Source organism: Silurus aristotelis (genome assembly GCF_946808225.1).
Source record: "Silurus aristotelis genome assembly, chromosome: 13".
NCBI classification, from domain to species: Eukaryota; Metazoa; Chordata; class Actinopteri; order Siluriformes; family Siluridae; genus Silurus; species Silurus aristotelis.
Window position 1 is genome coordinate 28,535,782 of NC_139586.1, and position 25,710 is coordinate 28,561,491.

Consider the following 25,710-nt stretch of genomic DNA (forward strand, 5'->3'; position numbering starts at 1 on the left):
GGGCCATAGCTTGTACAAGGTTTATCGTAAACTCTTAAAAGTGTATAAATGATTGTATATTGCACAATTTTTCAAACAGACACTTTTTATATGGTTTGATAGATCTCCTAATGTTGAGCAACTTTTTGCTCAAGGACCACTGCTCTTAGTCAAATCCTTCAATAATTAATCTTAATTTTGTAAAAAATCTACTTTTGCTAACTAGTCGTACGTTTTTCTTTTGATCAGACCAAAACCAGTGCAGGAATGTTCACTGGACTTTGCCAATAATCAATAATTATAAAAAAAAAACGTTGCACTTCAGTGTTCAAAGGGTCGACATAATATTCAATGTAGACGGGTCACTTTGCAAAATATTTCTATAATTACTGAACGGAATGAGATAACTTTACCAAACTTGGTGGACGTTTGCAAATAAAAGAAATTGCATAGCTTTGCCACTTGGTGGCGCAAAAAGAAAAAAAACCCGGCTAAAACTACGCAACTGTTCATCCGATCGATTTTGATACTTGCCACACAGTGTCTCTGTCCAATGTGCCATAAGATTTCATGAGGACATTTGCTTATCTCAAAAAACATGACCGCCATCTGTCAATTACATGTGAGCACCTGTTAGACAATGTTATCAGAGGCGTATTACAACAAAACTGGTATTACAACAAACTTCTCCTTATGATCTTCAGTACATTAGTTGCTTGTATTATTATTATTATTATTATTATTATTATTATTGTCATATTATTGGGGTAACCCAGCCATTAGTGTTGCACCAGTCAGGTCACTCTTAGTGTCAGTCTCAAGCCTGGATAAATGTGGGGGGTTGTGTTATGAAGGGCATCCAGCGTAAAACGTGTCAAATCAAATATGCGGATCACGAACCAGAACCAGCAGATCGGTCGAGGTCCGGGTTACCAACAACCGCCACAGGTATTGTTAGCCAACAGGGTACCGGTGGAAATTGGGCTACTGTTAGCTGAAGAAGGAGAAGGAGAAGGAGAAGAGGAAGACGTCTACAGAGACAGCAGGGAAAGGAGATGTGTAGGAGAGTGGAGGTTGGTAAAGGGAGAGAGGGAGCTGATATGATGGAGAGGAGAAAGGTAGATGTGTTGTGTGTTCAGGAGACCGAATGGAAAGAGAGTAAGAGCAGGAACATTGGAGGTGTTTAAACTGTTTTATCATGGTGTGGATGGAAAGAGAAATGGTGTAGGGGGGATTCTGAAGGAAGAGTACAGTAAGAGTGTAGTGCAGGTGAAGAGAGTTTCTGATAGGGTGATGAACGTGAAGCTGGAAGATGAAGGGGTGATGATAAATGTCATCAGTGCTTATGCTCCACAGGTGGGTTGTGAGATGGAGAAGAAGGAAAATTATGGAATGAATTAGATGAAGTGGTGGAGAGTGAATCTAGGAATGAAAGATTGGTGATTGGGGCAGACTTTAATGGGCATGTAAATAAAGGGAACAGAGGTGATGAGGTGATTTTGCTAAAAGGATGGAAATGGCAGTGGTGAACACGTATTTTAAGAAGAAGGAGGATCATAGAGTGACCTATAAGTGTGGAGGAAGGTGCACACAGGTGGACTATGTTCTATGTAGGAGATGCAACCTGAAGGAGATTGGAGACTGTAAGGTGTTGGCAGGGGACAGTGTAGCTAGACAGCATCGGATGGTGGTCTGTAGGATGGTTTTGGAGGTGAAGAAGAAGAGGAGGAGAGTGAGGACTGAAAGAAGAAAAAAATGGTGGAATGAAAGAGGAAGACTGTGAGATTCAGGGAAGAGGTCAGACAGGAGCTCGGTGGTGGTGAAGAGGTGCTGGATGATTGGGCAACTACTGCAGAAGTGATAAGAGAGACAGATAGAAAGGTTCTTGGGAGATGTGAAGCAGGAAGTGGATAAGATTAGTAAAGAGGAAGTGAGAGCAGCGATTAAGAGGATGAAGAGTTAAAAATCGGTTGGATCAGATGACATACCGGTAGAAGCATGAAGTTTAGGAGAGATGCAGTGGAGTTTTTAGCCAGATTGTTTAATACGATTCTGAAAGGTGAGAAGATGCCTGAGGAATGGAGAAGGAGTGTGCTGGTACCGATCTTTAAGAATAAGGGAGATGTGCTGACCTGCAGTAACTACAAGTTGATCAGTCAAGGAGTTGCATTGTGTGTTTGTGGATTTAGAGAAAGCGTACAACAGGGTGGAGAGAGGAGTTGTGGTATTGTATGAGGAAGTCTGGTGTGTCAGAGAAGTATGTGAGGGTGGTGCAGGACATGTATGATGACAGTGTGACAGCAGTGAAGTGTGCAGTAGGAACGACAGACTGGTTCAAGGGGGAGGTTGGACTGCATCAAGGATCGGCCCTGAGCCCTTTCCTGTTTGCAGTGGTGATGGACAGGTTGATGGACGAGGTCAGACAGGAGTCTTCATGGACTACAATGTTTGCGGGTGATATTGTGATTTGTGGTGAGAGTAGGGAGCAGGTGGAGAAGAGCCTGGAGAGGTGGAGGTACATGCTGGAGAGAAGGGGAATGAAAGTCAGTGGGAGTAAGACAGAGTACATGTGTGTGAATGAGAGGGAGGGCAGTGGAGTGGTGCAGTTGCAGGAAGAAGAGGTGGAGAAGGTGGAGGAGTTCGGGTACCTGGGGTCAACAGTACAAAGTAATGGAGAGTGTGTTAGAGAAGTGAAGAAAAGAGTGCAGGCAGGGTGGAGTGGGTGGAGAAGAGTAATAGCAGGAGTGATTTGTGATAGAAGAGTATCTGTGAGAGTGAAAGGGAAAGTTTACAGGACTGTGGTGAGACCTGAGATGTTGTATGGATTAGAGACAGTGGCATTGAGTAAAATACAGTAGGGGGAGCTGGAGGTAGCAGAGCTGAAGATGTTGAGGTTTTCGTTTGGAGTCACGACGATGGAAAGGATTAGAAATGAGTTTATTAGAGGGACAGCGCATGTAGGACGTTTTGGAGACAAGGTGAGGGAGGTGAGATTGAGATGCTTTGGACATGTGCAGAGGAGGGACATGGGGTATATCAGTAGGAGAATGCTGAAGATGGAGCTGCCAGGAGGAAGGAAAAGAGGAAGAACAAGGAGGAGGTTTATGGATGTGGTGAGGGAAGACATGCAGGTGGTTGGTATGAAAGAGGCAGATAGAGGACGGGGGGTATGGAGACGGATGATACGCTGTGGCGCCCCCTAATGGAAGAAGCCGAAAGAAGAAGATTATTATTATTATTGGGGTGTTGTAGTAGTACATTCAGGACGCTAGGGGGCCATTTCACTTCCGGTCCGGATTGTCGCGCTTCCTCCTGTCGATGTAAACAGATTACCTCGCCGCTATTATACGAGCGGTTAAACATTTCCGACAGTATTTTTTTTTTGCTTTTTTGAATAAATACTCGTATTCACAATGAAGAAGTTTTTCGACGACTTTAAAAAGGAAATCAAATTTAAAACAGCGGGACCAGGAAAGAAACTCACCGAGGAAAGCAGGTACAACACGCCTCAGTGTCCGGCTTACTGTCGGCTCCGCCCCTCAACCTCACTTCACCTTCATGATAGATAATATAAGAGACAGGTTTTTGAGTCGTATTTTCTGTTTTATTAAATTTTTTACACAACGGCCGATTCTTATGACAGTGACATCATAAAGTAGTACCGTTGGGCCTTCTGACGTCACAACCTTTGACGTCAATTCTGGGTCGCTTGATGATGATTTCCATAAACATGTGGGAAAGGTGTGTGACCTTGTTAACAAACATTTAATTAGTTCTGCTTCAGTTGCTTTCAGGATTGAACAGCATTTCCTTAAAAAACAAAACAAAAAAACAACTCCACTCTTCTGGGAAGATGTTCCACTAGATTTTGTGTAGATACCTTCCTCTACAAGGGTGTTAGTAAAATCAGGTACTGATGTAGGTGCATCAGCATACAAGTTGCAGTGCTTTCTTTCAACACCCCTGCTGCTACGTGATTACGACGTATCACAACACTACAGAGAACGAGGCGTGTCCTGAGAGTCACATAGAATACAGATTATCATGGCAGAGGTAGAGCTGTAACTTCCTGCAGACACAACAGGAAAAGAACGTCTAGTTTTATTTAATCTTTTTCCTCTTTTTTTTTAAGAGGTCAGAAGGCACTTAACTAAATTGATGATTTGCTGTCTGTCTGAACCAAAGAAATAAAAGTGAACTATTTATATTGTGTGTGTGGTGAATCGTATCACATTGCATCAGGCAGCTGCTTCATATGGATTTTTAATGTATCGTATTGTTGGCTATGAATCGAGATGCGAATCCCATCGGCCTCAGTCAGTGTTCCAATTCATCATGTCCAATAGGTTTAAGGTCAGATCTCTATAGCAGGAGATCTTCCATTTCAACCATATAAAGCAGATCTTTATGGAGCCGGCTTTGTGCACAGTAGTTTTGCACTGCTGGGACTGGTTTGTGTCTCCTAATTCAAGTGAAGGGAAAATCTGGGGGAAGAACCACATATATCTGAAAAAGTCATGTGTTCCAATAGTTTTGTCCAGCTAACAAAGTAGGATCCCTGAATAAACATCACAATTAAATATAACTATCACAAACATTTTGAGCTGGAAAACTGAAACTTCTTTTTGGCCCGCTTTCAGTTTCCATATGTACTGATCAGATTTATCTTTTTTTAAGTGCCAAGGCTCCAGCAGTCCAGACGGTTAACCAGACAAAGCCTCGTTCTGCCCATAATGAAGGTGCACAGAGAGCTGGAGCTGCAGCGCTGGCACGGATCGAGCAGCAGCACAAACCCCGGCCACAAACATCACAGGACGCCATCAGAAACCAGGGTGAGCCGAGATTCAGGTTTACATGATCTACAGGAGAGTTCTATTTCTCAGTTGATCTCTCGGTATACACAGTGAAATATACTAGTTATAGAGTATAATTCAGCTGCAATAGGGAAACGAGTGCTATTTATTTCATTTTTAAGTCTGTGATCCAGGAGCATGTGTTTGAGGTACTTGCATGGTTTGGAGGTTGAGCTGAAACAGGTCTCGGCTTTAAAGCTTGAAAGCTTCCTCTAGTCGCTTTCAAAGAGCCGAAAGCAGGATGTATTCTTGATATTGTATAGAATGTCTCTGGATGAAATGGAACATCTTCGCTGTAGAGTTGAGCATATTATAACAGCAAATCGAAATTAAATGTGGAATGTGAATTTTTAAAAAACGTATACCAATCTTATGCTTGGGTGTCCACAAACTTTTGGCCAGATTGTATTGTATTGTGATTGACAGGGTATGTGTATCTGGTGTGTGTTTGAGGAGGGAGGGAGAGTCTCTCAGGGTACAAGGAAGACAAGCTTCAAAGCTCTTTTCTGTTGTGGCTAATTGGTGGTGGAACAAACTGTCACTTGATATCCTCATAGCTGAGTCATCAGCAGTCTTCAAACAATACCTAAAGATCTACCTCTTCCAGCAGTTCTTACATTTGTACTTTTTCTTAAAATAAATAAATTCCAAAACTGTTGGGACTCATAACCCTATATTTTATCCACAATAGAATATAGAGAATATCAGGTTAAAAGGTAAAAACGGACCACTTTAAGGAAAAAAAATAAGGTTGTTTTAAATTTGATGGCTGCAACACGTTTCAATAAAGTTGGGACGGGGAAACAAAACGCTGTCAGTATTACTAAAAAGTTCCCGGCTGGGGGAACCTCTTGCAGCTAATTAGATTAATTGGCAACAGGTCAGTAACATGATTGGGAATTAAAAAAATAAAAATCTCAGAAAGGCAGATGCTCTCAGAAGTAAAGATGGGCAGAGGTTCACCAATCTGCGCAAAACTGCGTCTAAAAAATCTTTAAAGAATTTTCCTCAGCATCAGATTGCAAGGACTTTTGCATCTCTCATTATCTACAGTACACAATATCATAAAAAGATTCAGAGAATCTAAAGAAATCCCTGTGCACAAGGGCACTGCATTGCAAAGAGGCGTGATTCTGTAATGGAAATCACTGCATGGGTTTAGAAACATCTCGGGAAATCACTGTCTGTGAACACAGTTCGCCGTGCCATCCGTAAATTTAGGTTAAAGCTCTGTCATGCGGAGAAGAAGCCATAGCAGAGAGAGATCGAGGGTGAGTAAGGTAACGGCTAGTTTAAGGATTTCGACACTAGTTCAACCTGAAGGGGCAAATTAATATGAAACCTATATTCCTAATCTGTTTTATTTCTGCAGAGCTGCTTTGTGATTATTAAATGTGATATTTTGACAATATTAACCGAAATAATCGAATAACAAAAAAAAAAATCACCTCACCATGTAATTGATTGTATTCCTGTAAAAGCATGCTCACTTGTTTTATTTTATATTTCGCTTTAGTGAAAAGGGAGCTGGAGGCAGAGGCTGCAATGGAACACAGAAATGCAGACGTGGAGGCAAGCAGCATTATTAAACCGAATTAATACTCTAAATCACTGTTTAATTGAGTTATATTTTTATATTATGGTTTATTCAGGCATCCAATGATGCAGTGAAGGCAGCTGAGAGTTTTTCGGTTTCCGGAGTGTACTTCATCTGCCCTCTGACCGGAGAAATGTTAAAGAAGAGTGAGAGAGAATCCTGCATCAAGGAGGCCATTCTTTTGGTAAGGGAAAAGATCTACAGAAAAACCACCTCATCATGGTCTAATCACACCATATATGGACTATAAGATTGGTATGTGCTCTTTGATCATCCCATTCCAAATTTAGTCTCCATTTGCTAATAATTTTCACTGTTTCACTACATTCTGTAGTGTGGCTGTGGAGATTCATTTAGCCACAAATAAGTGTTAGTAAAGTCAGGTACTGATGTAGGTGAGGTGAGGAGGAATGGGGTGAATCAGGTCAGAGCTCTATAGCAGGAGAAATTACACAAAAATATATTTTCATGGAGCTGGATTTGGGCATTGTTATGGTGAAACAGGTTTGGATCTCCTGGTTCAAGGTCATTTTGTGGCTGTAATATTTTGGGGAAGAACCACACATGGCTGAAAAAGGCACGTGTCCCAATACTTTTGGCCACACCGTATACGTATATTATTTGCGGTTTGTTTTTGCAGCGATTCTCTGAGAATCCAGTGGAGGCTTCTGTTATGATGATCCACACTTTTAACAAGGACAAAGAAAAAGTGAAGGTTGCCGTTGACATCATCAGCAAGTTAGTACCTTTTTTTTTTTTTTTTTTTTTTTTTTTTTTTTTTAAATAGTGTTGGTGGAGGGGAAAAAAAGGCTGCGTCTCATGATTCATTTCTCATTTGCAGGTACATTGATAATATCTGTAAGAATCCAACAGAGGAAAAGTATAGGAAGATTAAAGTCAGCAACAAAATCTTCCAGGTGAGCATAAGGTGAAGGAGGGAAAAAAAGGAATCATTATGTGTATTTATATTAATTCTCATATCTATCAGGAGAAGGTGAGTGTGATTGAGGGGAGCCGGGAGTTCTTGCAGGCACTGGGGTTTGAGAGCGTTGTGCTGCCAGTGGATGGACAAGGTGAGCTTCCAGTTCATGATGCTGCATTACTGAAGCATCTATCTATCTATCAGACAAGTGACTGATTAGACCACTCTATTTTTGATCAGATCACACACAGAAAGCTATTTGAGTTAACACATTTGAAAATGTGTTAACTCATTTTTATACCCCTGTGAAACATGAGGCCATGGTTAAACAATTTTCCTGTTCTGAATCATCAAAGTTTGCCAAACAAATGTCAAATATTAATGCAAAAACACTTAAAATATATTTTACTCCTGTGAATTCATACAAGTGCCCATAACTGTGTCAAATATACAGGAAATAATTTTTTTTGTGAATTATTTTGAACAAAACGTTTAACATTTAAATATTCCAGATTCCACATTTAGTCTTGGTGACCCCGAATAGTCAAAGATTCAATGCTTAGATAAGAGTCTGACTCGACTACCAATCTCACAGTCGAATCTTCACAGAGGTGTTCTGATACGAGACTCATGCCAGGGTTAGGGAACTGTCAGTTAATATACAGCCCATTGTGATATTGCTGTAAATAAAAATGTGTAAAGAAATAAGCTTTTAACATGTGAAGAAATCCAACCCCCAGTGACAGATTTAGGTTTCACTTTCCATGATCTGTGACTGACACAGGAGCAGGAATTTAAATATTTATTTATTTATTTTACTGTTTGTTTGTTTTTTGGTCTTTTTTTCAGCGCTTCGATGTTACTTAATTGCACTTTAGCAAAATTTTACCTCACAATCGTTCATCAGTAGCATGCTCTTGTATTTGTTGTAATGTCTACTCATGCTTCATCCCCACTTTCTCCAGAGGACACCGAAGAGTTCTTTGTGTTGGCTGAGCAGGATGCTGCAGCTCTGGAGCAGATCAAAGAAAAGAAAGAGCAACTGCAGAATGGACAACCGGTCCGAGCCAAGCTAGACCACCAGGTGCAAGCCTTCAGACCTTCACAGCATGCAGCCCGCTTCGACCTGCCACCAGACTTTTACAACCTGACTGCAGAGGAGCTGAAACGAGAGCAACAGATGAAGTACGAAAAGGCGTCCGTTTCTCATTTCTCTTCTATTCAGATTTGAATATTCCTGAACAAAACACTAAGCAAATACTTTCTGGATTTCAGAAGCGAGGTAGTCGAAAGAAACGCCATGCTCCGGACAAAAGCCATGCGGGAAAAAGACGAGCAACGGGAAAGAAGGAAGTATAACTATGCCCTGCTGAGAGTTCGCTTACCGGATGGTAATATACTACAAGGTATGCTGTTCTGTTTTGCATTTTCATTCCATTTATTGCATATAAACTTAACAGGAGCACGTTTGCAGGGATTCAGTGCTGGATGTTTCTCAAACCTCATCCTCATTTGTGTGATTATAGTCTTTAAACAATACAGAACACTGGAGGTTATATGATATTTTCTCGACCTTGTGAGAACTCGGGCTGCTGCAGTCTATATAAACTGTAGCTTGTTTATTAATGATGCAGGACAACCACCTAGTAATGCATTACAATAGTCCAGTCTGGAGGTCATGAACGCCTAAACGAGCTTCTCTGCATCAGATATAGACATGTTTCTTAGCTTAGCAATATTTCTAAGGTGAAAGAAGGCTGTTTTTGTAACATGATTGATGTGATTTTAAAAAGACAAGTTGCTCTAAAATAACTCCCAGGTCTTTTACAGTTGAACTAATAGTTACAGAATATCCTTCTAAATGCAGGTTGAGATGCTGCAGCTTCTGTGTACTGGTTTTTGGGCCGATGAGCAAAATCTGTCTTATCAGAATTTAATAATAGAAAGTTATGAGTCATCCAATCTTTTAATTCTTTGATACACTCAGTTATCCAAGGTAATTGAGTGTATCATCTGGTTTTAATGAGATATATAGCTGGTTATCACAGCATAACAGTGGAAGCTAATCCCATGCTTTCTAATAATATTTCCTAAGGGAAGCATATATATTTTGAAAAGCAGGGGTCCTAGAACTGAACCTTGTGGTGCCCCATAATTTACTTGCATTAACCTGGATAGCTCTCCATTCAAGTCTACAAAATGGTAACGATCAAACAGGTAGGATTTAAACCATCTTAATGCCGGTCCCTGAATGTCGGTTATTTTGTATGAGATCCAGGAGAAGATCGTGATCTAGAATTGTTTCCCATAACTTACTCTATGCGGCCACTGTGGAGGGACTTTTTGAACGCACTGCATTTGTATTTTGATGTAATATGGCAATTCAACGGGTTTAGTTTTTACTGATATTCTTGTGTGCAATTTCAGCAATAAAATTTTTTTTTTTTTTTTTTAAAACCCCAAACTTGTTCATTTATAAAAGACCTGTCTTATTTAGTATTGTTCTTTAATAGAGTACTTCTTGTCCGATTAGTCAATGGAATAATTGAGAGCAGCATCCCTGATTATATATATAAAATGTATATTCCTATAATATTCCTCCTAAAAAATGGGTTCTTGTTATTCATTATGCTTTAATATACTATACATAAAAGGAGCATTCGGTACCGTCTTTCATTCACTCTGTATTGTGGATGTGTATGGTTGTTTTATGGTGCGTGTTAGCCTAGGACACAGACATAATACAGAACATGCCATGTTTATTCTTTTTAACAGGGAAAGACAGCTCATGCCTCCATAATGTCAAAGTAGGCATCTACCCAAAGGCACCAGTTCGATCAGGAGATGCCAGTGGCGAATGAGACATGAGCTTGCCTAATAAAATAGAAAAGTGGTAGTTAAAGACACATGAAAGATTGTTAATGGCCATGAAGAGCCACACATGCCCTCTAAATTGTTTAAGAGGAGGGGGACAAAAACATGACATTAGATTGCATTGATATGAAGCTGCAGTTTGTCTTGTAACCAGAGGTACTGTCAGGATCATTGTAGTCATCGCAGAAAATTAATTGGTTATGATCAATAATTATTGCATTTAATTAGAAGTTAATAATAAGTTTAATGTTTTTTTGTTACATTCTGTACTTCTCTTTTAGATTCCTCATTGATTGTTTTTAATATCTCTTCTTTTTCTTACCCACAGGGACTTTCTTTGCGTGGGACAAGGTAGCCGTGCTGTACCAGTTTGTCCGCGACTCCCTGGAGAACGGCTGGCAGCCCTTCGAGTTAATAGGACCAGGAAGTCAGAAACTAAAGGACGAGGATGTGGCAATAAACGAATGCAACCTTGTATGTAATCACAAAATCAAAATCACTTAAATTTGTCTGCTCATAGGATTTAAAAAAAAAATAATGTTTTTTTTTTTAAGGTGCCTACAGCCTTGCTGACCTTCTCCTGGGACGCTGCAGTCCAAGCAGACATTGCTGCAGCTGGAGGTCAAAGCAACCCGGTGTTGAAGCCAGAACTGTTGAAGAATTTAAAAACCCTGAGCTGAACATTTGACTGCTACCCTTGCTCTCCTTTACTGACGCTGCCTGGACTTCCTGTTCCCACTGTGCTGTTCTTTCCTGCTGGAGTGCACACCACCACCCCTGTGTTCGATGATCAGAATGCTGATAAGAAGAAGCATTCACAAGTCAGTGCTGAAGCAACTGTGGCTCATTTGGGCAGGAGATCTAGCACTATTGCCTGAGCAAATACATTTAGTCCTATCAGATCGAAAAGAGTTTGTATGATATGTTAAGAGTCTTACTTAAATTCTAAATAAATATTTATATTGCACTGTAATATAATATTAATATTTAATTCTCCATGGCCCTGTCCACCCATCATTGACAGTAGATCCAAGCTTTATTGTACCTGAAATTGACACTATTCAGGCAATAAGTAAAAAAATAAAATAATCGCTTTTGGTTTAAAAAGTGATCAATTAAAATGAAGGAGTAAATTCACGGTTTAAAACAATAAAACAGGACAACAGTCTACCTCCTCACAAACTCATGGTGAGAGAACCCTCAACGCTAAATATGTAACTTGCTTGTCCGAGTACCTTGCACACTGATGCATCATTCACAGCTTGTTAGCTTTGTTTCCGTTATTAAACAAGAATGTATAAGACTATAATGGGACCAGGTTCATTAATGTGCTATACTGTGCGAATTGTGTGCATCTGCCTAATTCAGTCTACTGTAATAAAGTTTTTGGATGCATTATCCAGGAGGAATCGTTTCATGAACGTGTTTATAACAAAAATTTAAATGAAACTCCACTTTACACTTCACCGGAGTAAAAACTGACTTGCACCACATCTACCCTTTTTCCAATTAACTTGTTCCCCCTCCTCCAAATTGACAGTCCTCAATTCCCTTTACAAATAGACTAGAAACCCTTCCACCCCATTCCCAAATGAGTTGTACCCCCTTCCACTCTCTTCCCAATGTACAACAGTTGTTTAATAAACTCTTTTTAAATAATGCTTTATTTAAACAATTGTTGTAAAGACACCGATCACAACAACAAATAGATGTAGTTATTTCGGAATTTAAGAATCGAAACCTTAAACGTTGATTAACCCCCCTCCTCCATTTTTGGGACCTCTAAACCATTATTTTAAAAAAAGTTACACATTGTAGAGGTTTTAAATATAATTACACTGTGTATAGCAGCTTAGAGGAACAACCAGCATGTGTAGGGTCTTTGTCCTTTTTACAAAAAAAAAAGAAAAGAAATCCACAGAAATGCTGGCAGGCAGAAGCACAAGTGTGGATAGTAAAGACATAAAAAGTGCGATACATTTTCCAAAAAAAATTAAAAAAAAGTTTTTAATGAGAAACCAGTTCAAGTATTCTGGGGAAAATGTATATATATATTTATATTTATATATATATATATATATATATATATATATATATATATAGACTGTATGTATTTTAAAAACAGGGCCGAGTCCAGAATCATGTGCTGGGCCACTGTGGAGCATCAGAGCCAAGACAGTTTATTATACACAACCACAGATAGCTGCCGTTTGTTGAAAAGAGCCTTGTTAGAGCAGACCCAGTGAACTACCAGACAGCATGTTTGACAAATAGCATGACTTCTCGTTTGATGGGCCTTTAATACTGCGCATTACCTGAAACTGCAGACTAGGATTTAAGCCCCTCATACACAGTTAAGTCGGACACTAAACATAAATGGTGCCTCAGGCAGTAGCTGGTGTAGGGCAAGGAAGAGAGAGAAGAGTGTCCATTGCCTCAGCGTTCTTGGTTTCTGATCTGGGTATCTCACTGTTCGGTTCAGAAGATCCTGGATTAAGACAAAAAGTATGAAAGAAAATCATTGATGACCTTCTCTTTTAACAAAGATCTTTCTTCCTTCCTTATGGTTCTTATGCACTTTATATCGATTCCTAATCATGCACCTCACATCCCGATCAACCTCCTTACATCCAGAAGGCGCTATATTAACATCTGCACTAGTAGGTTCAGGGCCATTTTATCAGCCTATTGACCTCTATGCTATACAGTTAGGGCACTGATCTCACTTGTGTCTGTATTTCTTTACTGCCTGTAATATGTATTATCTCTTTTGCTCTCTCTCAATCATAGATAAATGGATAGAAATCTTTAAATACATTGCATTATCTTGTTTACTGTTGTATTATATGCCCAAAAGTATTGGGACAGCAATTTTTTTTCAACTGCATGTGCTTCTTTCCCAAACTGTTTGTGTACCACACAAAGTATAGGATGTCTGGATGTGCTAGCAAATTATTTTTACCTTCACTTCAACTATGAAACCCAAACCTGTTACAGCATGACAATGTCCCTGTGCACAAAAACAGCTCCATGAAGATATGTGGGCTATATAGTGGAAGAACCATACAGAATGCCTTTTGGATGAATAGAAACACTGATTGTACCCCAGGCCTTCTTACCTTCCTAGATCAGTACCTGACTTCACTAATGCCGTTGTGGTTGAATGAGGGCAACGCTCCACAAGCTCAAACTAAAATCTAATGGAGCAACTTCCCAAAAAAGTTATGTTTTTTAACAGTTAAAAAAAAAAAAAAAAAGACAAATATACTAAGATTAGGGTCAGGTGTGCACATAATTTTTTTCATAATTATTTAACATGGCGCATTACCTCAAGTAATCAGCTAGCTAGTATTGCCTAAAATTTATTAAAAATGGTGTTCCTTCATATCTAGTCCAATGTTACATGTCCCCAAGCCCAGGAGGAATGCGTCATCAATGGGTTTGCACTTACCGGATTGCTCGCACAAAATAATGCAGTCGTCATCGTCATCATCCTCAGTGTCTGCCTGAAATCCGTCAGTTTCCATTGCTTCAGCCTTGAAGATACCCAGCAAACTTTCAGTTCAGAAGCTGTCCTCATATTTGCAATTTCATTTTTACATGTTCATTATTAGCATTGTCAACAAATCTGTCCTCACACACACACACACACACACACACAAAAAACATGTTGATAAAAAAGGTCCTACCTGTTCAGCTTCTCCACATTTTTTCATGTACTTGGTGATGGATTGGTTACTGCTACTCTTCCTTTTGTTAGAGGGAGTGGTGGAGGTGGAATGTGACGCAGTGGGAGAGGATCCCTGTGACCCCACGGTGGATTCATCTCGAGCTGTGTGCGCTCCTGTGGTAAGGTAAGTCCACTGGCAGGGTACCGGTAAGGCCTCCTGGCCAAAACGTGCAAGGACCTCTGGATGAACGTGCCAGCAGCACCGTTTATACGTTGATCTCTTTTCGTATACCGCATTTTCCTTCATGAGACGCTTCACTCGGATCCTAATTGGGGGGAAAAAAAGCAAAACATATTCCTTGTTTCCGAGACACATTAGATGGCTTATATATTGCTAAACAACAAAAACAGAACTGACTAAACACAGAACAGATCACAGCCTAAATTTCTTGCCGTTGCAAAAATGAAAATAAATCAATCATGTGTGAGTAACCTGGGGGGAACGCTGTCTGCAAAGCTCTGTTGGCTGCCTGCAGGTGAGGATGCCTGTTGCTGTCGACAGAACTCCTGGAACTCTGTGATGATCACCTTACTGCTGCAAACATTACCATGTAGCAGGGGCAACAGCTGAGAGAGCCCTAAGTTAGAAAACACACACACAAAGATTCCACTAAAAGCTCAAGTATTTAGATGAAGTTTACTTAGTCACTCTCGTGTTAAATAAATCAGACTGAAATTCTACAGGAAATAAAACAATCACAATGTAGTACGGTCGAGCAAAAGCATTAGGACACACCACAAATGGGTTTTTGAGTTTTCACTATAGAACTCTGGAACACTGACTGCACTCCATGCCTCCTCACCTCACCTACATCGGTACCTGAGTTTAGTAACACCCTTATGGCTGAATAAATCTCCACAAGCACACTCCAAATTCTAGTAGAACATCTTACCAGAAAGTTGGAGGTTAGTATAACAGCAAAAGGTGAATAAAAATGTGGAATACGATGTCAAAAAGCACATACCATTCTTACAGTGAGGTGTTCATATAAAAATATTTAAATGCGATTAGTTGCATGATTGACATGAGCTACATCGTGATTAATTGCAACTAAATCACACATCTTTATCTGCTCTAAATGTACTTTAAATGAATACTTTAAGTTTTTAACACTCTAATCAACATGGGCATGGACAACTATGGATGCTTTATGCAAATCTATGTTTGTTGTTAGTGAAACCATATTCAACGTAGAGCATGAAAACTAGAAATGTTTTAAAGGTAATAGATGTATAATTTGACTACCATGTCTATTAGACACATAATAAAGAACAGATACCAGTTTCCCATTACCCCTCTTTTTTGCACTGAGAAAATATACACACGGCTGTTTACATTTTCAGATGACAGCGCAGCTCGTAAAAAATATTCTTGCCATATTTTAATTGGATTTTGGTGCTTGATTTGAGAGTTGGCGTGTTAATAAAACAAATGTTTTGTAATAAAAGATTATTATTCCGGTGTAATGAAAGAACTAATGAATAACCGTGTGTTGCGCTGAAGGTTTTGATAAATAAATAAATAGATAGATAGATAGATAGATAGATAGATAGATAGATAGATAGATAGATAGATAGATAGATAGATAGATAGATAGATAGATAGATAGATACAACTAAAAAGACACACTCTGTAAACTCACACTGTTCATTTCTCTGTTGGCGTGAAACTTTTTCTTCAGGTGTGTTGGGGTCCTCACTGTTCAGAGGCTCGATCATGCAGATGGCGTAAGACTGCAACATGTCTAATGGAGAATCTTCTCCATCCCACACGCAGCCTCTTACCACTGCCTCCAGCACGTTTAGCTTCCTTTTAGCCATCAGCTCATCCCACTCCCGAGCTTTCAGCTTCTGACGCACCTTCTGCTTCTCAAGGTCACCACCCTCCTACACGAACAAACAAGACAATATATATAAAATTATAATAATAATAAACATTGACTTATATCAACGTTTTTTATTTTAATATATTTCCGAGGTTTTCTTTTTTCACCAAAAATGCCAGATGCCAGAAAACACCTGTACTTTCAGCTTCTATCGTGCCATCACTGAGAGCATCCTATCAAACTCCATATTAGTGTGCTATAGCAGTTTTAAACAAATAAACTGGTCTACACATAGCACACAGCTAAAATGAGCCAATATAAATCTGATTTATTTAGTACCTCATCTTCAAGCGCTCCTTCGCCATCTGAAAGATAACCGTGGGGTACAAAGAAGCCATCGTCTTCTTCGTCATCATCACCTTCGTCATCATCATCCTGTCAAGGAAACCAAAAGTCAGCCATTAACATTAATTACTATGTCAATCTATAAGTGGAATAAATTAATGCAACACACACATAATGAGGAACTAAATCAGAGTACAACTCATCAGTCTACCTGATACAAGAGATGTGCACCAGAATTATTATTGTTAAAAAATTTAAGTTTTTCTCTCTCCCTTTTATTTATTTATTATAAAAGTTTAGTTAAAAAAGTTCTGTATTTCTTATTTGTAGCATATCATTAGTTTTAGCTTTTAGAGGTTTCATTCTCTTAAAAACTTTAAATTGATATTTGCAAATGTATATTTGAAAACATAGATATAATAAGATCAAAGGACGAGATGATAGAGTATCTAGCAAACTACAAAAATCCCCCAATGTTGAATTAAGCTGCTTTTCCAGTTTATTACAGCTCAATAATACTAGCAAACACATACAGCTTAATACCTCACTATACTATTTTAAACTAGAAACGATAAAGCTCGTTTTAAACCCCATACCCATACTACATATCTCTCTCTCGTAAAATTAGACGGATTCGCTACACTATGAGCTTCTCAAATACATGTTTAAATTTCCTGGATTCTTCCCCTTTATTAAAGCAGCACAAGCATTTCCATTGCTGCTGATTATAATACACTTATTTTAATCAAACAAAGAATAGTACTCCAAATAAACTAAAATAATTTGGTTGCTTTTTGCTATAGATTAATTTGTCCTATAGTGCTCCACTAGACCTAATTGCTGGCCCAATACGATATAATACATGCTACTGTCACCTACTGGTCATTCATGATTATGCAATATTTACAAATTCTCTTAGTTAAACCTCTGTTCTCAAGTTAGACCTCCCACCATTTAAAAAACAAAAACATTTTTTTTTTTTAGAGAGATTAATCACCATCATGGTCTGAAAATGTAACGGCCTTAAAGATGTTAAGTACACAAATAAATCTTAATCTGCAAAAGGTCTTAAAAAAAATAATAATAATCTGGTACGTACCACAGTTCTTTTCTTTTACACAGAATAAAGCAGGAAACAGTCTAAATTGACCTGATCATAGCTTTGCAGTATAATAAATATTGCAAAAAATATATATAATAAAATAAATTAAAAAAGCAGTCCCTCACCCCTTCACTATGTGACAGGGACTCTCCTGGCTCCTCCTCCTCCCATTCCTCATCACTGTCCACCTCATAGTCAAGCAGATCCTAACACACACAATGTTAACAATTTAGACAACTCAAGCTTCAGTTTCCACTCTACAACGAAATGTATATGAAAGTCAAGTCCTAGTATTAGTGCATTTTTCAGGTAACAACTGTTCAAAATAAATACTAAATATAATCCAAAAGTTCTCACCTTGTCCACTTTAAAAGGACAACGAGGCGATATGTGAGTGCTCTTTTTGCTCCAAGTGCCCCAGTAAGCAGGGCGATAGTTTTCACGAAACTGAAGAAGCTTCATGCGTCCGTAACGTTTGTGGTCAGGAACACCAGATTTTGGGCAATCATCAAGCATTACGCAGTCTCTGTTCAGAAAGCAAAAAGGAATTAAAATTAGGAAACCCAAACCAGTTCCAGCATGAGAATTCCACTGTGCACAAACCCTGCTCCATGAAGATATGCTTTACATGGTTTGGAGTGGAAGATCTCCTGACAAAGGTTCTGAAATCAACACTAACACCTTTGGAATTAACTGTAATGCTGACTGCACCCCAGGCCTCCTCACTTAACCTACACCAGTATTCAACTTTATTACCACATTTCTGTCTATATAAGCACAATTCTCTTCCTAAAAATTTAGTGGAACATCTTCCCAGAAGAGTAGAGATTATTATTAGAGCAAACAGGGACTAAATGTAGAATGGTATGTTCAAAAAGCAGGTCAGATGTCCACAAACAGCCATATAGTCTATTTGTAAACTAACCTTGGCGTGTCTGTGCGTTTGGGTTTGGTTGGTCCTGACTTGCGTGGTTTACGGGTTATCCAGTCCTTCAAGCAGTCAAGAGTGTAGTTCGGTTTTGTCAGGAATTGATCCAGCTCCTCAAGAACTGCCTCTTCACAATGCACACGAGTAAGCGGGGCCAAAGCCATGTGTTCTTTGATTTCAAACGGCGCAAATTTCCCACAGACGGACGCTAGAGTCTGAAACGCAATGATCTGTAAGTCAGCAAAAACCGTAGATACCGTAAAGTGGATGGAAAAAAATATACTGATCAGATCAAAGGATATCTAACCTTAGGTGCTAATTGAGGCTTGGGTTTCTGTAGGAATCGAGTGATCTCAGCCTTTTCTGCTTTGATTCTCTAAATAAAAAAAAGAAAAAAAAAAGATTTAGGGAAAGATTGAGATACTGAACTGCAACTTCTGAATAAAAGATTTAACCCATGTTATTGGCCACATACAGTATCTCACAAAAAGAGAGTACACATTGAAATAAAAAGTTAGATATACTCGAGTAGTTAATTTGCAGCTTGTGTAACAGTGCAGATTTACTGTCCTCTAAAAATAATTCAACACAGCCATTATTGTCTCAATAACTGCCAACAAAAGTGAGTTCACCCCCAGTGAACATGTTAAAACTGTGTCCAAAGTGTCAACATTTTGTGTGAGCACCACTGATATTTAGCACTGCCTTAATCCTCCTGGGAACCCATCTTGGAAAACCTCTATATGACCGTGGCCACTGCATTGTAACTCGGTTTTAGGGTGTTACTGATCTTCTCACAGCCTCAGCATCTTTGTGGAGCGCAACAATTCTAATTCTCAAATCCTCAGAGAGTCTTTAACATAAGTTGCCAGGTTGAACACCCAGTGGTCAGTATGAGAGAATTGTACTCAAAGCACCAAATTCTAACTGCTCTAATAAAAGATACACAAATTTGCATGGTCCTGTCAAACGAACAAACATGAACATAAATAGGACATGTGGATTTGCATGGTTAGGAGCTATTTAAACAATAATGGCTGTATCTTGAGTTATTTTCAAAGCCATGCATTACTTCAAGACAGTTAATCTGTACTGCTTTACAAGCTGAAGATTGACTATAAAATATATCCAAGTTTCATTACTATAGTATTGTCCCCTGTAATGTAAGCAGTGTACCCCTTTTGTGAGATACTGTATAAATGCTGAGGCCTGAAAAGATTAAAACCAGGTTATGAAAAAATTAACAACAAAAATTCACCTCTTTCTCTTCCTTCAACCGTTTTTCCTCTTCTTTTTTTCTTTTCTCTTCAAGTTTAGCCCTAAAAAAAAAAAAAAACAACAAGCCAACAGGTAACTCAATGTGTTCTCTTTATCTGTGAAAAATTAATTCAATAAAACCAAACGAGACTCACTCGATCTTCACTTTGCGCTGTTCTTCTTTTGCCTGCTGTCTCTCGGCCTTCTCTTTGTCATGCTTTTCCCTTTTCTCTCGCCGTTCCCTTTCTTCCTTCTCTTTCTTCTCTTGTTTTTCTTTCTTCATCTCCTCTTTCTGTTTCCGTGCTTCTTCTCGCTTCTTCTCTTTGGCGGCCTTAGCATCCTGTTTCTGCTGCTCTTTCTCCTCTCGTTGTCTGTGCTTTTCTTCCAGCTCTTGAGCACTCTGTGGGTGGGTGAGGTAGTAAAACTTAACAAAAAAAAAAGTACTTCACCTTTTTGAATTTAGCAAACACCCTTAACCAGAGCAACTGAATGTCTTATGTATACATCTGAGCAGGTGTAAAGGGCCTTGCTCAAGAGCCCAGCAAGGGCAGCTTTGCGTTGCTGCGATTTGAACTCATGAACTCCTGATCACAAGTCCAATATCTTTTCACTTCTTTTTACAAGTACAATAACAGAACCATCAGTATATATGACCTCATTTTGGTCAGCAAAACATTAAAATAAAACAAATTAAAAACACACCAAATCCCAAAATATAAAGTAATGCATAAAATTATTTAAATTGTTTGTTTTTACAGTTTCAGAGTTCTGCTTTATAGAAGTGTACTCGCACTTGTTTGCATAGTTATATACTCACAATTGCAAGAAAAAAAAAATATATATATAGAATTCTGACTTTTCTTCTTGTAATTGCGAGTTCATAGCTCACAATTCTGAGGGAAAAAAGTCTGTATACTAAATAAAAAGTAATAACCCCTTTTTGATTTTTTTTTTTATTCAGTGGCAGAAACGTAGTTCCGTAGTTTTCTTTGTTTTAGTTTGACATGTTCCTTTGGCCTGAATCCTACAGAAGCCAAAATAAAGTCTGCCTGTTTCAGAGGTTTTTTACCCCCTCAATTCTGACTTTTAAACATCCTACATTTCTAGTAACCATGTTGTCGGCCTGAAGTTTGAAGCTGTTGGTGTATTAATGAGGTGCCTATATGCTTCATCTGTCCAAGTTCTTTACAGGGATCAGAGGCTTAGTTTGATACCATTCGAATCTATTGATTGTATCCCATTTAATTTTTAATGTGTAAAGCTTTCTCGCACTACAGAGTGGGTGACACTGCCTAAAAAAAGTTCGGAATTAGACAAACTGTTTATTTATTTTGGCAGAAACGGGCTTCCATGTGAATCTTTTCCTCTAACCTTTCCCTAACTGTTTTCTTCTCGTTCCTCCATTTTTCATTCTGCAGCGTCTTCCGTTACCTGTCCAATAAGCGCCAGAGTTTAGCAGGGGGTGATAATAATAATAGTCTGTGGGAAACACAGTGCTCCGTGTGAAGTTAAATTAAATAAAAGCATCTAAGGCAAAATAATTTGCCTTGATAAATTCACAAAGACATGGATCACCGAGCTCTTGTTAGCATATCCTCATAAGCAAGCTGTTGATTCAGGTCAAAAAGCTGTCTGTCAGAGGACCTCAAGAAGTTTCTCAATGAGACACAATGCTTGTGAATTTCAGGATGGATTAAACTAAAATGTATGCATTTACTTCGAGGAAAAATGCTGAGCTATGGAACAACACAGTGCATTAGCGACATAATGGAGTTGGTTATAGAGCTTTATAAAGTGTCTAGTTGATTTTAAATAGGGCTTATTTGTCTTGGAACAAATTAAGTATATAAGAACAGATGGTTCTGTATAACTCAAATCAATGATACTTAGAAAATCCAGGTTTTACCTTAAGAGAGCGTCTTTTCAATTGTTTTTGCTCAGTGTTCATCCGTGGCTCCTAAAGGGAAACAAATGTTATATATGTATTCATTCAATGGCTCCATTTAGAATAGTGCACTTTCATACGAGCTGGATCGAAACAATATATGCAGAGCTGACTGGAAATCAAACTAACTTGCATACAAGACATATGAGGATTTTTTTTTTTTGAGTAATCCGATAGTATAAGTCACTATATAGTTCCTGATGCAAATGTCAATTATCCCTGGACCACCCATGTGCCCTGTTTGGCATAAGTAAACAGAGATGCCTATAATAGGCAAGCTTCACACGAAGATTAATCAATGAATAAAACCCCCAGATAACACCATATGAGCAACAGTTTTGTAACAAGTGCTACAGTCCAGGGAGAGTCCTCATCATAATTTAAATATTCCTGCCTGCTTTTCTATTCATGTGGATTTGTAAAGTAAGGTCTGCATTGTTCAGTTTGTCTACTTACTGATGCAGGAGAGGTTGGTGTGCCTTTATTGGGCTCTGGAGAACTCTCAATCAAGGAAACCGAGCTTTCAGACAGAACAGATTTGTTCTCCTGACTATCTTCAGTCTCGTCTGGCTGATTCTCATCCTGCTCCGTCTCAGGTTCAGACTCCAAAGTGCTGTCCAAATGAGGTTGAGAGACACTGTCCTCAGCTTCATCGGTTTCCATCGTTTCTTCTGACGGCAAGGGAACGGCAGAAGCAGCTTCAGCCCCTTTTCTTTCTGTGACATTTTGGGTATTTTTTGCAGCTGTAGAACACAGCGCATCCACAGGAGCTGAAGGCTGTGTCCTGACATCGGCGGAGTTCGAGTCCTCGGTCAAGTCAACAACCACAGCAGAACCGGGACTAACCAGAGGATACTTGGTCCGCCTCATAAAACCATCAAGAGGCCCACGGCCATTTTTCAGAGCAGGTCTCGGTTGCAGGGGTGTAGAGGTAGCATTAACTTCATTCTCCCCATCAGAGGCGCTCGGTTCATGGGTGGGAAGAGGAGAAGCTTCTGTTTTGGTTCTTTTGGTCTTCCCGGTTTTCTTGGGTACAGGGTTAAGTCGTTTGAATGGAAGACGTGCTGGAAAACATTAAAAACTAAATATTAACACACAAAAAAAAATGCTAAAGAAGTGCATCATTTAGACTGGAAATCCAGTTTAACACTAGTTGTTAACTGTATTTAAAGGTTACAACTCAAATTAAAACAATCCAATGATCTCAGGACACCTAACTAAGTAAACTGTTAGCACAATCTTTGAGGCAAACAACTGTATAGGATGTCTCGCCATACAATTTTCTTAAAGACACTGCACCCAGGGCCTCCTCATCTCACATACATCAGTAAGTAACTTTACTAAAACCATTGTGGCTGAATAACATCAACATCTAGAGGAAAATCTTCCCAGAAGAGTGGAGCTTATTAGTACATCAAATTGGGAACAAATGTGGATTGGGTTGTTTAAAAAAGGCACATACTAAACTTATGCTTGTGTGTCCACAAACTGTTGTCTATATAGTGCATGTAATATTCTTTTTTTTTTCCACTGATGGTAAAATGCACTTATTTTCACCATCTGGTGTCTTTTACAAAAATACAACTTTTTTTCTTCTTGATCAGGTCTCTTTTGTAAAAGAGATGTTCTCCAAATGCCTTTCATGCTGGTTAAATAAAGACTAACTAATTAACTATAGACTTAATCCACAAGTGAAATCAGGAAATTTGTTACCTTGAACGAGTTTCTTGCTGGCAGTGCTGGCTTTGTCCACACAATCCATTCCTTATTATAGGAAGGAAAAAAAAATGACATTTTAAATTATCACAAAAAATTGCATTCGTAGAGTCAGAAAATCGAATTCACAAATAACAATATATGGATACAAAAGTGCGGGAAATAAACTTTTATATAGTTTCACTGCAGGATTTCCAAACAAAGGAGTGACCTGAGCAGATCCTTTCACCTGCTTATGACTCTACTTTAACTATGTAAATTAGAACATAAACAAAATCCAACCCACATTGTACCGTTTATTAAAGACCACAATACAGCTAGAAAAGAGTATTTCGTATTGAATTGAACACCAGAATGAGAGAAAGAACTCAAGCTAGTTTGACTGTGTTGTGTTTTCTTTCTACTCTCCCGCCATTCAGTGAAGCCGAGTCCGGTGCTCTGATCTCGGGGCCTGCGGTCTGTCCACCGCCGTGTATAAACACCCCAACAATACTAAACAATACAAAAGCGAATCATCTAAACACCTACCTTTCTATATCATTCAGATTCGACTGCCAACTACAAACCCTGCAGGTAATCCATATAATTTAATAAAACAATAAACGGAGCTACACTACAGACACAGAATGCTAACTTCCATGACTAGCAACTCGCCAAGCTAGCTAACTAGCGTACCCAGCCTACTTTTCAAATACATCCGAACAATTATATATGTTTATAACTAAATTAAAAAATAAATATTATGTCAAGATTTGTCTATAACTCGGACCTCTCCGGGGCGTGCAGGCTAAAGGCACGGGTGATGATGGGTCCTCGGCCGCGAGCATCACCGCCACCATTCGGAACTTTCGCTGAGGTAAAAATGAAAAAAGTAAAAATAAAAAGTAATGATGATGAACGTGTAAATAAAAGTAGAAGTTGATTCGTTTTCACGTCCAGAAAACGTCCGGAACCCTCATTGGATCTTCATTTGATCTTATTATTACTTTTTGTTATATAATAATAGGCGCTTTTTTTTTTCCTGTGGACGGACGGACTGAGTGACTGACTCTGTGATTAGCTCCGCCGCTAGCCGTCTCGCATCCCCTACTGAACTCCCTCGCGCTCAACTCAGAATTGGCGGGAGCTGATGCGCGAGCCTCTATCCCCGCCACTGATTGGCTGTACGGCAACGGACACGGAAACCCAAACACATTTCCGGGTTTCCTTCTAAACTTTGGCCACGCCCCCCCTCCGAAAACAACTCGTTTTTATATTAATTTTCTCCTCTTTTCTCTTCTTTTCTTTTCTTAGTGATATTAGTGACAGTTTGTACAATTAAATGATTAAGTGAGGCTACAGGAAAACTACAGCAAATATTTGACATTAAACAATATTCAACAGTAAAGAGAAGAGGAAATCAAGGAAGAGACAAAAAGAAATAATGAGACATCAGAAAGCTATAATTATCTATGTGAATATATTCAGTGGTGTGAAAAAGTGTTTGCCCCCTAAACCTAATAACTGTTTGGGCCACCCTTAGCAGCAACAACTGCAATCAAGCGTTTGCGATAACTTACAATGAGTCTGTTACAGCACTGTGGAGGAATTTTGGTATATATATACACTGTATATATATATATATATATATATATATATATATATATATATATATATATATATATATATATATATAAAGACTTCTTAGAAATGAGAATAGTGCAGTCCCAGTGTGTAACAGAACACAACAATATGTATGAAATGTATGACAGAGTCAAATGGCATTTATGGTCTGCATTGAGACTGTATTAAAAAGACATTATTTTATTTTATTAAGAAGACTTTATACAGCAGAAATAAAGCTAGGCAGTTCCATAGAAGCCTAAAAACTCAATCAACACACAGTCTAAATAAACTTTCTTCAGGAGTCTGTGTAGCGCACCCATTGTTGCCTTACCATATACCTTATAATATTAAAATGCTAAAATCAATTATTTGAATGCTAATAAATGTAACATGCTCTGGATAAGAGCGTCTGCCAAATGCCATATATGCAAATGTAACTTATTGCTGTTTCATGACTCACTGTCCAGGGCACCACTTCAAATCTTGGCTATCTGTTATTTTAAAACATTTATTACTCTTGACAAATAACCCCTTAAGGACAAGATACGCTGTGTTTATTACTGCTTCAACTGTGCTAGTTCTAGTCACATAATAATCATCTACTGTGAATATACTGATTTGTAATACAAATAGAAACAGGCAATGATGCAAAAGGTTAAAAGGTAAAAAAAAACAGCATAACGTTAATCAACATGCGAAGAACAATGGGTCATATTAATACATTCTTATATGTTTATATGTTCTTATGAACTAATTAAAAAACATGTCCAAACTTTCCAAATATTTAATCATGAGTAAATCAAATGTCAATTACAGGAGTATTCATTAACATACTACATTGACCATATGGATAAAAGTTTGTGGACACCAGAGCATAAGATTGGTAATTGATTAGTTTTTAAAAATCCCAGACCAATTTACTCTTATAATAATCTCCAGTCTTCTGGAACAATGTTTAATTAGATTTTATTAAGTTTCTGTGGAATTTTCTTCATCCACAAGGATGTTAGTAAAGATTCAGATCGTTCAGA

General features: G+C 38.6%; 2 protein-coding genes across 4 annotated transcripts; one reads left to right on the forward strand and one right to left on the reverse strand.

The window, feature by feature from the left end:
- Positions 1 to 3,243: 3,243 nt before the first annotated feature.
- ubxn6 (UBX domain protein 6) lies at positions 3,244 to 11,621 on the forward strand. 3 transcript variants are annotated; one of them, XM_083559292.1, is made up of 11 exons: positions 3,246 to 3,475; positions 4,657 to 4,811; positions 6,349 to 6,404; positions 6,485 to 6,613; positions 7,070 to 7,167; positions 7,271 to 7,346; positions 7,418 to 7,502; positions 8,317 to 8,536; positions 8,627 to 8,757; positions 10,554 to 10,699; positions 10,780 to 11,621. In XM_083559292.1, the coding sequence occupies exons 1-11, from the start codon at positions 3,393 to 3,395 to the stop codon at positions 10,903 to 10,905; spliced, it is 1,305 nt and encodes a 434-aa protein (XP_083415418.1). In that variant the 5' UTR covers positions 3,246 to 3,392; the 3' UTR covers positions 10,906 to 11,621. The 3 variants fall into 3 exon arrangements, with proteins under 3 accessions (XP_083415420.1, XP_083415418.1, XP_083415419.1); XM_083559293.1 differs by having other exon boundaries at positions 3,250 to 3,720; XM_083559294.1 differs by lacking the exons at positions 10,554 to 10,699; positions 10,780 to 11,621 and adding an exon at positions 8,891 to 9,951 and having other exon boundaries at positions 3,244 to 3,475; positions 8,627 to 8,854.
- Positions 10,094 to 24,241, reverse strand: chaf1a (chromatin assembly factor 1, subunit A (p150)). Its single transcript, XM_083559106.1, has 16 exons — positions 23,844 to 24,241; positions 23,072 to 23,122; positions 21,815 to 22,422; positions 21,320 to 21,370; positions 19,569 to 19,813; positions 19,415 to 19,475; positions 18,464 to 18,532; positions 18,154 to 18,371; positions 17,586 to 17,754; positions 17,354 to 17,434; positions 16,121 to 16,216; positions 15,599 to 15,842; positions 14,389 to 14,533; positions 13,915 to 14,221; positions 13,677 to 13,761; positions 10,094 to 12,713 (listed from the first exon to the last, which is right to left on the reverse strand). Exons 1-16 carry the CDS (start codon positions 23,911 to 23,913, stop codon positions 12,610 to 12,612), a joined length of 2,604 nt encoding a protein of 867 aa, XP_083415232.1. The 5' UTR covers positions 23,914 to 24,241; the 3' UTR covers positions 10,094 to 12,609.
- Between the last annotated feature and the right edge of the window lie 1,469 nt (positions 24,242 to 25,710).